The sequence below is a fragment of the Brassica rapa genome, chromosome A08, assembly GCF_000309985.2.
Source record: "Brassica rapa cultivar Chiifu-401-42 chromosome A08, CAAS_Brap_v3.01, whole genome shotgun sequence".
Classification (NCBI taxonomy): domain Eukaryota; kingdom Viridiplantae; phylum Streptophyta; class Magnoliopsida; order Brassicales; family Brassicaceae; genus Brassica; species Brassica rapa.
Window position 1 is genome coordinate 6,326,544 of NC_024802.2, and position 16,056 is coordinate 6,342,599.

The 16,056-nt window shown below is 32.7% G+C and overlaps 1 protein-coding gene across 1 annotated transcript; it reads right to left on the bottom strand.

Annotated features, from left to right (window-relative positions):
- Positions 1-7,968: 7,968 nt before the first annotated feature.
- On the bottom strand, positions 7,969-15,603 carry LOC103833294 (L-ascorbate oxidase homolog). The gene is made up of 8 exons (XM_009109383.3): positions 15,323-15,603; positions 14,971-15,080; positions 11,011-11,281; positions 9,608-9,707; positions 9,174-9,519; positions 8,719-9,084; positions 8,553-8,631; positions 7,969-8,449 (listed from the first exon to the last, which is right to left on the bottom strand). The coding sequence occupies exons 1-8, from the start codon at positions 15,464-15,466 to the stop codon at positions 8,237-8,239; spliced, it is 1,629 nt and encodes a 542-aa protein (XP_009107631.1). The 5' UTR covers positions 15,467-15,603; the 3' UTR covers positions 7,969-8,236.
- Between the last annotated feature and the right edge of the window lie 453 nt (positions 15,604-16,056).

A 16,056-nucleotide genomic window follows, 5' to 3' on the forward strand; every position in this document is an offset into this window, starting at 1 on the left:
CTTGCATGCGAGCAAGATCCCTTTCCGCTTTCTCTGATTTAAATCGATAGACCATGGCTTCCCTATGCTTCACCTTAATGGCCGAGCCAAGCAAGTTAAGGCCCTGCAAAACCGATTAACACGTTGTAAGCGGAAAAAGAAAGACCTAAGGCGATCGCCAAAATTTTCGTAAACTAACCCCGTTGATGATGCGAGACCCTTCCGCGATGACTTTCGGCCTCCCCGATTCGTTCGTAGGCGGAGGAGCATCGGAGCCCGAGGGTAGACCAGCAAAGAAATCGTCGAAGTCCGGAATAGGGACCTCGCTAGTACCGCTTCCATCGCCGTAAGCAAGGTCTGGATCCCATCCTGGAAGTATAGAATCATCCACCAAAAACTCTATGTCGCCAAGATCAATATATTTCCCCTTCGAAGAGTTCCACCCCGTCGAAACCGTTGGAGCAGCGTCAGAACCTTGGTCATCGGGCTCAGAGTCGCTCCCTGTTTCCACGCTCAAAACAGGACCGGGATGTACAAACCTCAACGCCTTTCGAACTCGCTTCGGCGTAAAAAAAAGTCCAGAAAAACGGACCGTTCCTGAGAAGATCCGTCACTGCGATAATATCCTCGGGGAACGGAGCAAGCGGATTGATGAAGGGACGATCGTTCGGCAACCTCCGGAACAATGGGATACAACTCTCTTCGACAGACGCCGCGTCTATACGAACGAAGAAGAAAAACTTCTTCCACGAGTTGAAGTTGGAATTAAACCTTTTAACCACCGACATGAAGCTCCGAGGGACCAGCCTATACTTGTATGTATCCTTGATGATCTGTAACCTCAAAAGCGCTTCAAAGTGATCGACGGTAAGGGAGAGACCATGCTCGTAGCTCAGAATCAGGATTCCAATGAGGTGCTGAATGACAAGGGGATTCAGTTGGCTTATCGCCACCTCGAAACGATCCAACACACGGACGATAATTTTGGGAATCGGGAATCACAAGCGACAGCGCACTACGAATGCTTCATTGCAAGTAAAGTAACCCTCCGTGGGACTACTAGCGCGCTCTCCTTGACAAGGAACCCGGAATTCCACCGTATCCGGAATTTGGTAGAACGACCGCATGATCCCGAGAAACTCGTTAATACTCCTGCTTGGAGCCCTTTCCTCGACTGAACGATGGGTCATGACCGGGAACAACTTCTCTTTTGGGAGGTGTGATCGAACCATAACACGCAACCCACCATGCCTCATTCTCGGCCGGGTTTACCGAATTAGGCACGAACTCTATCTTCAGCACAAGGAGCTCTTCAGGAACGTTTGCGGACGAGGGCCCTTTCTTCGAACTCCTTTTCTTACTCGACATTTCGTATTTTCCTTTTGAGAATCAAGAAAAAAAGGATAGAGAGAAAAAAGAAAATTTTCAAGTGACTCTCTATGGGAATAAGTAAGTGAAAAGGTTATGAAGAAGTTACCTCCCTTCTTATAGGCATGAGAAATTGCTATTTACTTGCGGATTTTCGGACACGAACTTCGCCCAAATACACCAATCTTGTCCGAACTCGCCATACCGTGCGTTAGAATCTCACTAGAAATCCACGATTCTAACGGGCTGGGGGGCTAACTGTTGGGGTCGAAAACGGTTACGACGAAGTTAACGTCCAAATCTCCAAAAAAATACAAGTAAGTCTTTCCGCAACAAATCGTGCTCGGTCAAGAAAACATCACAACGTATGTTCCTAAGATAAAGCTTCGTTCAAATTCTATTTAGATCAAACATAAGTCATCGGAAACATACCCAAACCAGCTACAGATAGGTTCGAGTATGACGATCAGAACACAGACAAACCAAGCTCGGTCATTACGCAACTACGGCACATGCACGCTGTCCGGTCGCTACGTGGCGAGCCAAGCTCGGTCGCTACGTAGGGACTGAGCTCGAGCCAAGGGTATAGAGTTTAGGTTTATAGTCTAGGTTTTGGGTTTAGGGTATATAATTTGGGTTTAGGGTCTAGGGTTTGGGTTTAGGGGTTTGGATTTGGGTTTAGAATTTAGGGTATAGAGTTTAGAATTTAAGATTTAGGGTTTAGGGTTTCGCTGGAAACGTTAGCATCGTTAAAATTAGCATTTTTATTTTTTGTAGCTATTTTTTTGTTTAGTTTAATATTTTTTAATTAATAATCTATGTGGAAATTTGATTGGTCCTAAAAGGTGTGGTGAATTTAAAGTTTTACCCTAGGGAGTTAACCTAATTTTTGTCCTTTTTTAGTTTATCCATTTTAAAATGTGATTTAAATAAAAAATTTATTAAAGGGTCCAAATCAGAATTTTTTACGAGTCTGGAAGGCAATTTTAGAATGCGATCCTCATTTTTCTTCATATCTTCACTGTCTTCGTTTACGTTGCTCTCAACCCACATTTGGCATTATTTACTAAAATAGGTATTTTATAAAGAGAAAAGTACTAGAATTTATAGAAAATTTGATTTATTACTAGAATGTTATACATCTTTTGAAAATTACTAGAGTGTTTTGATATTCCTAGTAAATTGACAATAAGGATCTTTAGTTAGTTTTTTTTAGTTAAAATTATTTTTAAACATTAAATCTACATCACTAATTAAGTATCCACATAATCAACAGAGAACAATCAACCATCTCTTTAATTACATATCGTTGAGAAAAAAACACAATAACACAACACAACTTCGTCGAAGAACTAAAGGAACCCTAACCACATCTTCCCTGAAATCTTCATCGACATTGTGTTTACTGCCTCTTCCTCGAACTAACTCTATATCTTGTCTTCTCCGATAACCGATATCATCTTCTCTGCTGCGTTTTTCGAGTTTGTGGCTGAGTTTTAATTTATGTTGTGGCTGAGTTACTTTTCTTTTATGGCTGGTTTATATATGCAGCTATGGTTGAGTTACTTCTCGCCAATTTTCGAAAACCTTGTTATAAGAAGTGTGCATTCCGAGGAGAAAAGACAAATACATTCAAAAAAACACCCAGATCGGCAATTGTGGGATATATTTAATTAAGTTTGTTTATGATTTTATTCCCATATATGGATAATCTATTTTTTTTTTTCAGATCTGAGTGAAAGAGAAATTTGAACAAAAAGAAAATAAAGGAGACAAAAAGAAGTGACGGAGGATTCAGCAGAGACGACACAGAGGAGTTCATTGAAGCTTGGATACATGGCTGAATACCAGAATGGTGCAGAAAACATGTATTTTTGGTTTTCTATGTAAAAAAACATAACTCACTCATGTATTGTGTGTTTGATTTATGCTATGTTTACACTTTTCAGCCGTGTCGTTTATATATCACAGCCGTGTCGTTTACATAACTCAGCCATACCTCAAACATACCCTAAAATCAGAAAATGTTTAGATAACTCAGCCGTATCATTTAGGTAACTCAGCCGTATCGTTTATATAAATCAGCAATACCTCAAACATACCCTAAAATCGGAAAACTGAATTCAAGTACTTTAAGAAGTTATATTGAAGATCATCTTATCAATATCAAGTGAATATAAATCAACTGAATGTGTATAGTTTCTTGAATTTCAAGTTGAGACTTTAACTTGATCTTGAGATATATGTTCTTTTACAATCACTTAAACAATTTTTACTTACAAGACTCTAACTTTAATCTTTTCTTAAATATAAACCTCAAACCATAAACTATAGAATTATAAAGTTTATCTTTGAACATTAAATCCAATATTTTTATTATTATTTAAAGTTTAAGGTTTAGGTTTAAAGTTTAGGTTTAGAGTTAAACTCAAATCTTAATAATTTAAAAAAATAATCTTTAATTTAAAGTTCCATTTTAAATTTTGATTTAAACCCGTAACTACATTTTATAAATTTAAGCAATTTTTTAAAAAAAATTGAAAAGTACTAAAATTACAAATTATATTGCTTTTTCATGCCCATTGATTGATTTTAGTCTAAGGGTTCAATATTTTCGATATAAAATTATAATATTTTATAACTTTTTAAAATTTAAACTACAAATATTAAATATAAAATTATAAAGTTAAATATTTTCAAAACATGATCTCAAACCATATCTATTTCGAACCTTTAACCCTAAACCCTGAACCACATACTCTGACCTATACCATAAAACATTAAACTTCAAACTGTTTTTAAAAAATAATTAATCATCTACCATAAATTCTAACTACAAATGTTAATACTCTAATATTTTTGTTATTTAAAAATATAATCTTAAATCTTAAATCGAAACCCAAAACACTATATACCAAACCCTAAACTCACTCGGTTATATACCCGAAACTTTAAACTTCATATTTAAACCACACATCAAAAAGTCAACATATAATCATAAAATCCAAGTTTCAAAATTTAAAGCTTTATCAAAAATACACTTTAATATAAAATATAATTTTAACCATCAAAATTAAAACATTAACCATTAATTGTTTTAATCTAAGGGCTACAAATCCATCAAGTGGTTATCTTCTAACTTCTTTCTCATTGGTTAGATTTTTTAGTACAAGGATTACAATTCTTGACCATTGATTAGTTTTGATCTAATGGTTTAAAATGCATTTTTTTCTTTACTTTCTCTCTTCTATTTGACGTCTCCTTCTCCTCTTCTCTTTCTTTCGGGAGTTCTTTACAGTTCCAGATCTTCTTCATCTCTCTCACTTTCTGTCTTCTAAACAAGAGAGATTCATACATTGTCATTCATTTCTTATGCCTTAGTATATTTGGTTTGTAAATCTTAGAAGTGAGAAAAGAAGAAACGTCAAAGAAGAAAAGAAGATTGTCGGCGAAGAAGAGAAAGTGTCGAAGAAGACTGGTCTTCGCCATCATCACGGATATTGAGTTTGTCGCCATCTATACTTGCCGACGTCGTCCTTGTTTCAGTTTCTCAGATCCATTTTTGCCGGTCTTCTTCACCGTAGTCGCCACTACCACCACTTGTCACCACACTGGTCACCTCTCTCTCTTTCAATCTCTCTCGCTCTTTCTCTGTGTTTTGAATTTGTTCTTTTTACTAGAAGGTCAATAAGGCAGAGGAGCTTGATGGTGGAGGAGATAACAAAACAGTTGTTTAGCTTGAAGACGTCGGACCTCTCATGGTAACTGGACTGCGGTGGCGAAGGAAGAAGACAATAATGACCTCCCGGCTCTCGTGATATGGAAGAAACACATGGTTGTTTAGTTAGGTTTAGATTTTGTCGACACGGCTGCAAGCTTTTTTTGTTTTTAGGTTTTAGATTAGGGTTGGTTTATAATTAAACTCAGCCGTAACGTATGCATAACTCAGTTGTAAGTGTACATAATTCAGCCGTAACGTATCTGAATGGTATAAGCCAGTCGTAATGTTCCTATAACTCAGCCGTTAAGTGTAATATGTTTCGCGATGTTTCGTATTTTGGGCGGGAAAAAATATTTTGGGTGGGAAAATATCATTCCTTCAACTCTGAACACAATATTTAAACTTTAATATTTTCTTAAATTTGAACCTCAAACCCTAAACTATAGAACTATAAAGTTATAAAAATTATAAAGTTTATCTTTTGAACACAATATTAAAATTTTAATCTTTTCTTAAATTTGAACCTCAAACCCAACACTATAGAACTATAAAGTTATAAAAAAATTATAAACTCAGTCGTAACCTATGCATAACTCAGCTGTAAAGTATGCATAACTCAGCCGTAACGTATCTGAATGGTATAAGTCAGCCGTAACGTATCTGAATGGTATAAGTCAGCCGTAAAGTTCCTATAACTCAGCCGTTAAGTGTAATATGTTTCGCGACGTTTCGTATTTTGGGCGGGAAAAAATCATTCCTTCAACTCTGAACACAATATTTAAACTTTAATATTTTCTTAAGTTTGAACCTCAAACCCTAAACTATAGAACTTTAAAGTTATAAAAATTATAAAATTTATCTTTTGAACTTAATATTAAAACTTTAATCGTTTCTTAAATTTGAACCTCAAACCCAAAACTATAGAACTATAAAGTTATAAAAATTATAAAGTATGTCGTAACGTATGCATAACTCCGCCGTAATTTGATTATAACTTAGCCGTAACGTATGCATAACTCAGCTGTAAAGTATGCATAACTCAGCCGTAACGTATCTGAATGGTAAAAGCCAGTTGTAACATTCCTAAAACTCAGCCATCATGTGTAATTTGTTTCATGATGTTTCGTATTTTGGGCAGGTACAAAATATTTTGAGCGGGAAAAAACTCATTCCTTCTACTCTGAACACAATATTAAAACTTTAATCTTTTCTAAAATTTGAACCTCAAACCCTAAACTATAGAATTATAAAGTTATAAAAATTATAAAGTTAATCATTTGAAAATAATATTAAAACTTTAATCTTTTCTTAAATTTGAACTTCAAGCCCTAAACTATAAAGTTATAAAAATTATAAACTCAGCCGTAATGTATGAATAACTCGGCCGTAATGTAAGGATAATTCAGCCCTAACGTATGTGTTGGAGACTTAATGTATGAACTAAAGTTATCATATTAAGATGACGCACCATCTGAGTCATCAAACATATAAACTCAGCTTTCAAATTCATCATCTTCTTCGTCTTCTCTCATTTTCTTATTTTTTTGGTTCAACTCTCCTCTTTTCTTACAATTTACGGGACTTAACTTCTTCATCTCTCTCTTTGAGTCTTTTTTCTTCTGCAAGACGACGAATCCAATGAGAGAGGGAGCAGCAGGATATAGGACCGCCATATATGAAACTGTAGAAAAGAAGCTTCTTCTTTAACCGATCATCATCGAATACGACGACGACTGTAGTAAATCTGTCTCAAATTTTTAATTTTAAAAAAATCTATGTTTTTAGACCTAGTTGCGGAAACAAAAATTACCAGAACCATAAGATCTCAGAGAAAGATAAAGAATAAGTTGAAGAAGATAGATAAAGAAGATGAAGAATAACATAGACCCTTATTTTATTGTTATAACATTAGTGATGACATGGAAAATCCGAATTTATGACATGGCGGATAACATGGAAAATCGGTTAGTCAGCCGCCAAACAAATATATAACTCAGCCTAAATAAATCAGCCCTCATGTATAATGTAAGTCAGCAGAAACGTGGATACTATTTCAGTAATTAATCTTTTGCTAATAAATCAGCTGTAATTAGGATGAAAAATCTTAAGTCAGTCGTATCATCAAATAAATCAGCCGTCAAACAAATGATATTCTAGTAATTAATCTTTCGCTAATAAGTCAGCCGTAAATAAGCTGAGTTTACTATTAATCCATCTAATGACGGCTGATTAAATATAACTCAGCAGTAACAAAATCTCATAAGTCGGCCGTAAATTCAATAACTCAGCCAGTCGATGTTCATTAACTCAGCCGTAGAAACATAACTCAGCCGTGTCTTAACTACAACTCAGCCAAATTTTTCAGAAATCAAACTGTCGATGTATAAGTCAGCCCTAATTTGTGTACGTAAGTCAGCCGTTATCCCATAAAACAGCCAGATTTCTGTAAATCAGCCGTAACTAACGGCTGATTTATGTTCTTAAGTCAGCTGTTGTTTTCTCTTAAGTCAGACGCGTTGTTTAATTCAGCCGCAACGTAGCAATAACTCAGTTGTAACGACGTATATAGCTCTTTACAGCCGACTTAATGAAAACACGAAACTGAATTCCTACGTGGCGGCGGATTTTTGATTACGTGTCATAAAAAAGTAATGGCATTCTTGTAAATACGTTTTTTTCTCATAACGTAAAAAAAGGGCACGCTTGGTATTTAAAAAATGTCAGTAATAAAAAAAAGATTTGTATGGTTCTAGTCAATTGTCCTAAAATATTATATATTTGAGTAAACTTTCCTTTTATAAATAACGGGTGTTGAATTTTCTGCTGCAGTTTCTCAAGAAAGAATATACGATCATACGAATGAGAGATGCATGTTGTGATCCGACTCGAGGAAAATGACATAACCCAAGAGAAATATCCAGATATATAATAAGAACATCAATAACAAATACATCATCAGAAAAATGAGAATTTGGAAGCACAAACAATTGAGACCTCGTCTAAGCAGAAAAAAGGAAAAAAAAAAACAATTGAGACCTCGAGCTGAGATCATTTCAAACTATATTATTACTACATCCTCTCTCATTATAATATTGCAAGTCTTAGCGAGAATAACACATAACTTAAACCTGTATCGATACGATTTTCACGTAAGGTCGTACGTCTTTCTTACAAGGGCCTAGTATGTCGTCCTTTTGCCCGGCCACACAGACGCGAGTTCTTTGGGATAGGGTACTCATCTCTCAAGGACGTCGATGTTGTAAAGACGCGCAAGTAGAGCTGTTGTCCCAAATACTGCCTTGCCCAAAACTCGGACCTTAGGTTCCACATCCCCACGTTGTCCAAAGCAATGTAAATGGCTGTCCATGATTTTGGATACACCTGAATCCCAAATATATATGTCATGTTCTTAATTAGAACAAGGAAATAAAATAATGTGTTAGATTGAGGAAAAAGAGGCAATAAGAACGGGAAACTGCCTCACTTGGACAGTTGAACGGGAAACTGCATCACGTAAATTGTACCCATTTCTGCTCCCTGTGTTCCACTGTCCACCATCCATCCTGTATGTTATCCGATCAAAACACATTTAGACAATGTCAACAAAAAAAAAGAAACTACCAAATAAAAAGGTGTGAAGATAAATGTACCCAACAACCCAGAAGGAGTAACCATTGAGATGATAACTTTGAACGATATTCTCTTTGTTCTCGAATACAATCTCGATAAATGTTCGATAATCGACTTGCAAAACAGAGGTGTCAAGGTATAAACCTCCCCCTGTGGGTTTGTCCGAGATGCTATTGATCTTATAAACCCCGCTTATCTTGAAGAAGTCGGCAAGTTTTAGAGGTGTATCCGCGGGCACAAATGACACACTATTGATACCGTATCTTTGCTTTCCATTTATCTGCCCCGCTGAGCTACCAAACACAATAGTCCTAATGAGCGGTATTAGACCATAATGATATGATCCTTGTGGGTTTGGTCTTGGTCCACTGGCTGTCAAGTTGGTTCTACGAAAAAACAAAACCACTAAATCTTTACAATTCTCTATATGGAGCTTAAAACACTTAGTTGCCTATGCAAGAGCCAAGAAGAGTACCTGATGGCACGTGCTTGGTTTAACGACCAATCAATTTGAATGGTGGGACCACCGGGAATTGGACCCGAAGCTGAAGTTGACGAACCACTGTATCGGAGAATGCCGGTGGTTGTTATGATCTTACCGGTGAACCGAGAGGAAGCAACCACGTAGTAGTCACGAGGAGATTGGTCAGCAGTAATGAGAACAGAGTAAGACTGGCCAACATGAACGTCAAGTGACGAAAACATGGTTTGCATTGTGTGTGTCCCTTCGACTTCCACAAGCTTCATCCTGTGGTTTTGGATTCTGAAGTTAAGAGAATTTTGTAATCCAACGTTTGATATCCTCAACCTGTATGTTTTTCCTACATTGCATAAACGTGTTTTTGAAACATTATTAATAAACGTGTTGAACGAGTGAAATACAGGAAATCGAGATCAAATGCCACACACCTTGCTCAACGTTTAATGTAGCACCGTTGCTTCGGCCATTGATAAGAATACCATCAGGCGATGGTAACTTCCTTCCTCTGTCAAGACGCGCCTTTAAATCCTGAGCAGTATACAAAATATTAAGAGAATTTTATTTGTATAAGCACTTGATCAATTAAAATATAACATATGTCATAATAGACTAGGTCATCAAAATATATCATTATAGATTATGATATGGATACGCATGTGATAATTATATAACCTATAAAATAAAAGTTGAGAAAATGTGTAAATTCATGCTATTAAATTTTTGCGAAATAATTTTTCGCAATCAAGCACTCACAGTGGTTAATGTAAAAGGTTAAAAATAAAAAGATGCATAAACACTAAGTAAATTAAAAAAACAATCAAATTCTGTAATTTTTAATAATAAATATAATAATAAATATTTATAACATGATTTTGTTCGCATGTGCGGATAACACCTAGTACAAATTAAATTCGGATTTAGTTATTTATATGAATTTGTGTATAAATTAATATTACTATTTTTATTAGGGAAAATCTCCTAAATAACCTATTTTGGTTTTTGTTCTTTAAACAGTTTCTATGGGAAAATCTCAAAACATGTTTTCATTAATGGATAAAAAATAATCATATTTTGATTTATAATTTTAATTACTTATTTATTAAATATATAAAATAAATAAGTTTTAAAAATATGAAAATAATTGTTTTCTTGAATTTTTTGCTTTTAACAAAATAATCGTTTAGAATTTCCAACATATTTTAGAAAATGAGTTTTCTTTAATTAAGAAATTAGAACAAGTTTCTTCAATATATATATATGTAATTTTCCATAATTTTTAAAAAAAATTGATTTGAATTTAGGAATGCTTTCATAAAATAGAAAGTTTATTTAACAATTTATAGGAAATGATGTAATTATCATTTATCTTTCTTATGAAGGATAAATTAGTAGCTTTGATTATATTGTGAACTAGTTTGGAAATAAAAAAAAATGTTTTGGAGCTATTTGAAGTCACTTATTATTATTTTTTATTTATACATTAAAAATTTATATAGTTTTTATATTTATATTTTTTATTTTAAAATTTATATTTTACAGATTAGAAAGTTAACAGTACTTTGTGTTTTTTTCTTTTGGCGGTCGTAATAGTTAACAAAAAAAGAAATTTAAAAGTACTTTAAGTTAATTTTATTATCACCACATTTGACCTTTTTTTTGTTCAGAACACATTTAACTATTTAAAATAACTAATGTTAAAGTTAGTAATTACTTTTATGTCAAGTTCATGTTAAACAAGTAAAACACGTTCAAATTTTATAAAATCAGATCAGGTTCATATTATTGTTGGCGAAAGAAATTTGTTTTGTTTTGCTTTTTTACCAAAACTCACCGTGTGATTAGATTTGTACCAATCTCCGATGAGGACAGTGTAATCTCCTGCGGGGTCAGCAAATGGAACTGGAATTCCAGGACGACTAAGGATTCTGATGCCTCCGAACCCACCAGCTGCCTTATGAAATGCAAGGGATGGGAAGTAGTAGAAGCTTCCAATTTGGTCTTTCACTTGCAAAATATATGTGTAGTTGGTCCTTGGTGGAATTGGACAAGTCGTTCCATACATTCCATCAACATAAGAGTTTCTCCTATTTTGTACTCCATTCCTGTTTTATTCATTTTTAACAGTTAAATAGCAACGAATACACATAAGAGCATATGTAGCAAATAACCAAAATTTAGAATGTCGTTTTAATGTTTTTTTCTTTGCAAAATAACATCTGCTAACTGGTTTTGCGTGGGCTACTAACTAATACTATCATGTTAATTTATTTGTAGATACAATATTTTATATAACATTACAATTTTATATAACATGGTTTTCAATTTAAATTCTATAAATGATGTTGGCTTAGAGCATCTCCAACCCACCCAGATATTTATCTTTATATACTATAATAGAGTAAAATTGACTCTTTCTCACCTCTTTTTCTTCTCCTAAAATAAAAATTGTTATTTGCTCCTCTATATTTAGGGAAAGAAATAACATTCCTTCATAATATAGGCATACTTTTTTATTTACACATTAGTTCTTTAACTTTTTTTGCGATTATAACTAAAAATACATGGTTACATACAAATACATTATCTTACATATAAGACCTAATTATTTTTTTGTTTACATAATATTCTTAATTATTACAGTTATATATAAAATAAATAAATATTATTTTTTTTTTTTGAAATCCAATTTTTTAACAAATAATATTTAAATTTTATATTTAAAACTAAAATTATTAATTATTGTTTAATTATTAAAAAGTCTACATAAAATTTACATATTGATAACATATTTAAGTTGAACTTAAATATTAATTAATACAACATATTAAAACAACTTAATATTCTGGTAAATTACTTCTGGATTTATAAAGATCGTTAGAATATTGTTCAAACGAAATGGATGGACATGGAGCTTGTTGATTTTATTGCTGGTTGCTTCAAATATCAAATAATGAAGATAACCGATTCCAAAAGTTTTTAAATCAATTCAAAAATATCAAAAAAAAGAAATCTCATTTCTCATTTTATAATGCATTAATTGATTATTTATGAGAAAAGTATAATAATAATGATGGTCAGATAATGTCTACTTTGTTTCATTATTTTTGTTTAATATTTTTTGTAATAAAATGTTTAGATTAAATAATATTTTATTTTTATGAAAGATTTCCAAAAGATATAATGAATAAGTTAATTATCAACATTTAAAAGTTAAAGAGTGTTAATTGTAAAATAAAAAAAAATCTTTTAAATATATTTTTTTAAAAATAAAAGAATACATTATAGATAACTCACCTTCATCATAGAGTTCTTCTGTTATATAGAATAAAAAAAAAGGAATGCACTGAAGATGATCTTAGTAAAGTTTGTACATAGTTACCAACACTATAACTCGATCAATCTTTACCGATAGAACGTCAAAAAGGAAAAAAAATGATGTCATGAAGATAGGCTAATTAGTGGAAATGGGTAGGGCCCTTCTTAAAGACAACGTAACTTCAACGACATTCTAATGCAGCCGACAAGTTTCACCGAAAGGGCATGTTCGGGTGTTAAACAGCTAATGAATTAGGGAGACAGGTGGCAAAATGTGGAAGATAATACTATTCTGTTACTATATTTCAACCAAACTAATTTTTATGTTAAATTTAATAATCAAATATATATGTTATAAGTATTATTTTTATTTTTATATATCCATGAAATTTGCGAAATTGGCGAAAAAAATAAAGGCCGACTTTGAAATTGTGCTTTTCATACAATTTTTAGAATAAATATATGTGGAAAAGCGTGCTATTACGTAGGGGTGGGCACTTTACCCGATATCCGAAGTGGCATCCGAACCCGATCCGAAAAACCCGAACCGAAATCCAAACCGAAGTAGTAAAATATCCGAACGGGTATTGAATTAGGAGAGATTGGATACCCGAACCCGAATAGATAATATCCGAACCCGAATGGATATCCGAAGATAACCGAACATATGTATAATTAACCTTATATTTCTAGTTTACATCTCTTGTTTTATATAAAATATTTATATTAATACTACACATACTTTAAGTTCATATGATATACATGCAATTACGGAAAAAAATGATTTGGTACTCACTTAAAAAGCATGTCAAGTTTTTTTATTTCAAAAATTAACAAAAAGTTACATCCAAAATTTTAAAACAATAACTAAATTAATGCATTTTTAGTTTTAAAATGTTATGTCCAAATCTATTAACCATTTAATCTATTAAAAAAAGTTAAGTAAAATTTATATTCTTAAATACAAGAAATTTAAGAAATGAAAATTTTAATTTTTTTTCAAAATCTAAATATCCGAACCCGATCCGAAATAACCGAAACCGAACTAAAAATACCCGAACCCGACCCGAAGTATAGAAATACCCGAACGGGTCCTACACCTCTATACCGAAATACCCGAAAATCCGAAATACCCGATCCGAACCCGAACGGGTACCCGAACGCCCACCCCTACTATTACGATAGGAAAGTATGCGAGTGTGATAAATGTAGACATGGGTTTAAAATGGAAACGGTCCATCCATAATGGCATGCATCTGTAAGATAACGAAAAATCTATTAGGGGTATTAATCAAAGATAACCGCCATTAGTGAGAGGGAATTTTGTTTTGTTTTTGTCTTGTCAAAAAATGTGATAAATGTAGTCATCGAATAGAATGTGATTGGTTAACATTTTCAGAGTTATTTTTACTCTAATTTTTAATTACTTCAAATTCCACTAAAAACATATTCACTCTGTTCTTTAATATTACATATTTTAGAAAAAAATTTGTTTTAAAAAGATCCACTTTATACATTTTCAAGACATGTTTTATTACTTAATTGCAAATTTCAAAAAACTTAATTGCACTTACTGAATTTTTATTGACTTAAAATTATAAAACAAAGATAAATATAAAAAATTATGCAAATTTAATGTGTTTTATTAAAATGTGTGAAAAAGCTAGAATATGTAACATTAAGAAACAGAGGGAGTACTAATTAAGTGAAAATAATGTTTTATTTTTAGTTTATTTACTATCAAATGAGAAAAACACTTACTTAATTTTATTCAGTAATTTACTAGAATAATAACATTTACACTAACTTTTTTTCCATTTTCTCTTAACTTTTTTTTTCTTTACTTTAGTTCTATCGAATCACATTGATAGTATGATTTTGCTTGATAACTAAATTATGATATACTGTAAATTATATTTATTCAAATATTGTTATCTAATTTTTTTATAAATATATGATTTTAAATCTATAATTATTATTATAAGAAAATTATGGATTTTCTAAAATTTTGGACCACTTGCACATGATAAAAGACGGCCCTGACTATAATAGTGACAGGAAAAAATAATAGTTTGTATCTGTATTAAAATATAAGTAGTTTTCACATTTCAATGCAACTTTTCGATGCAACTTTGTAATTTTTTTTTTAAAGTAACAAAATTTTTAATGTCAGCTAAAACTGCTTATCGAAACAGAGTGAGAGGGGGTAAAGTCTAACAAATCGCGACTACCAGTTTATTTACGTTGCTGGAAAACTCGAATTTTTAGATGACAAAAAGATGAAGTGGCTACTTAAAGAAAATGAAGAAAACGTGGAGCAAAACTGCTCTCACGGATTATTATTGTATGTTAATTCCATGTATAATCTGTTGTTCAAAATAGTACATGTATAACCTACAACTTTCTTTTTCCTTTTCTGGATGTGAAGGGCATATATAAGGTTGTTATTCGGAAAAAAATGAAGTATGGTCGTTACCAGGATATTAAGAAAGGCTCGTCTAAGCTGTTGTGTACGTTAATGATGAGATTGTCGTTTGTCACACTGTGAATGTCGGGTCCCGGAAATTGTCCATTAATCAGTATTCCCTATTTCCATAAAAAAATTTTTAAAAAATTAGTATTCTTGACTGATTCAGTTCACTAGATCTAACCTTCAGGGTAACAAAAAAAAAGTTACTTTTCGTCAACCAACCAATAAAACGATCCAGGGAGCCATAACGTTGCTTTACACAAGAAATAGTAGGAAAATACTCTTTAGGAAAATACTCTTTTAAAAAATAAAGTAATATTGTACTCTGCTCGTTTTAACAGAAGAGCTAATAGAAGACCTGTTGACGAACACCGAGAGGATAAATATCACCGTATGTTACATTCCAGTCGAAGAATCGGTAAGGACTCTCGGCAGTGACCAAGGCGAAGAATGAGTAGCAGAGCAATAGGACGGTGCCTCCGGATCTGCCCACTGCCATCATTTTTGAATGAGAGAGAGTTGAATGACGGCGTTTCTAATGGTGAAGAGAGAGAGAGAGAGAGAGAGAGAGAGAGAGAGATGAGTAGACACACACTGAGTTATGTAAATTTAAGTGCGTCGGGAGGGTGGGAGCTAGAGGGGTTCCTAACTAAACTGGACAAAATGAATAAAAGCCAAGAAATTTTGAATTTACTGCGTTGACTTACAAATTTAAAATAATCGAATTCCTTTTTTTTTGTCGACGAGTCTAATTCCTTTATATCAAGAAAACTAGATGATAATCCGTGTCCTACGCGGATTGAATTTTTTTAAAAATATATTACACTTTAATATTATAAATAATATACCTTTTATTATCAATAACCGTTTTTACATTTGATTAGAGGTGGACATTCGAGTATCATTTGGTTCAATTCAGATCCTTGAAAGTTTGGTTCGGTTTAGATCTTTGCAGGTTTGGTAGCTTGGATTCAAATAACCTAATTAAATTTTTTTCAAAAATTAAAGTCCATACTTAAATTAAAATTTTCAAAATCTAAAAATAAAATTAAATATAATATATAAATTTGAATAATGTATGCCAAAATACTT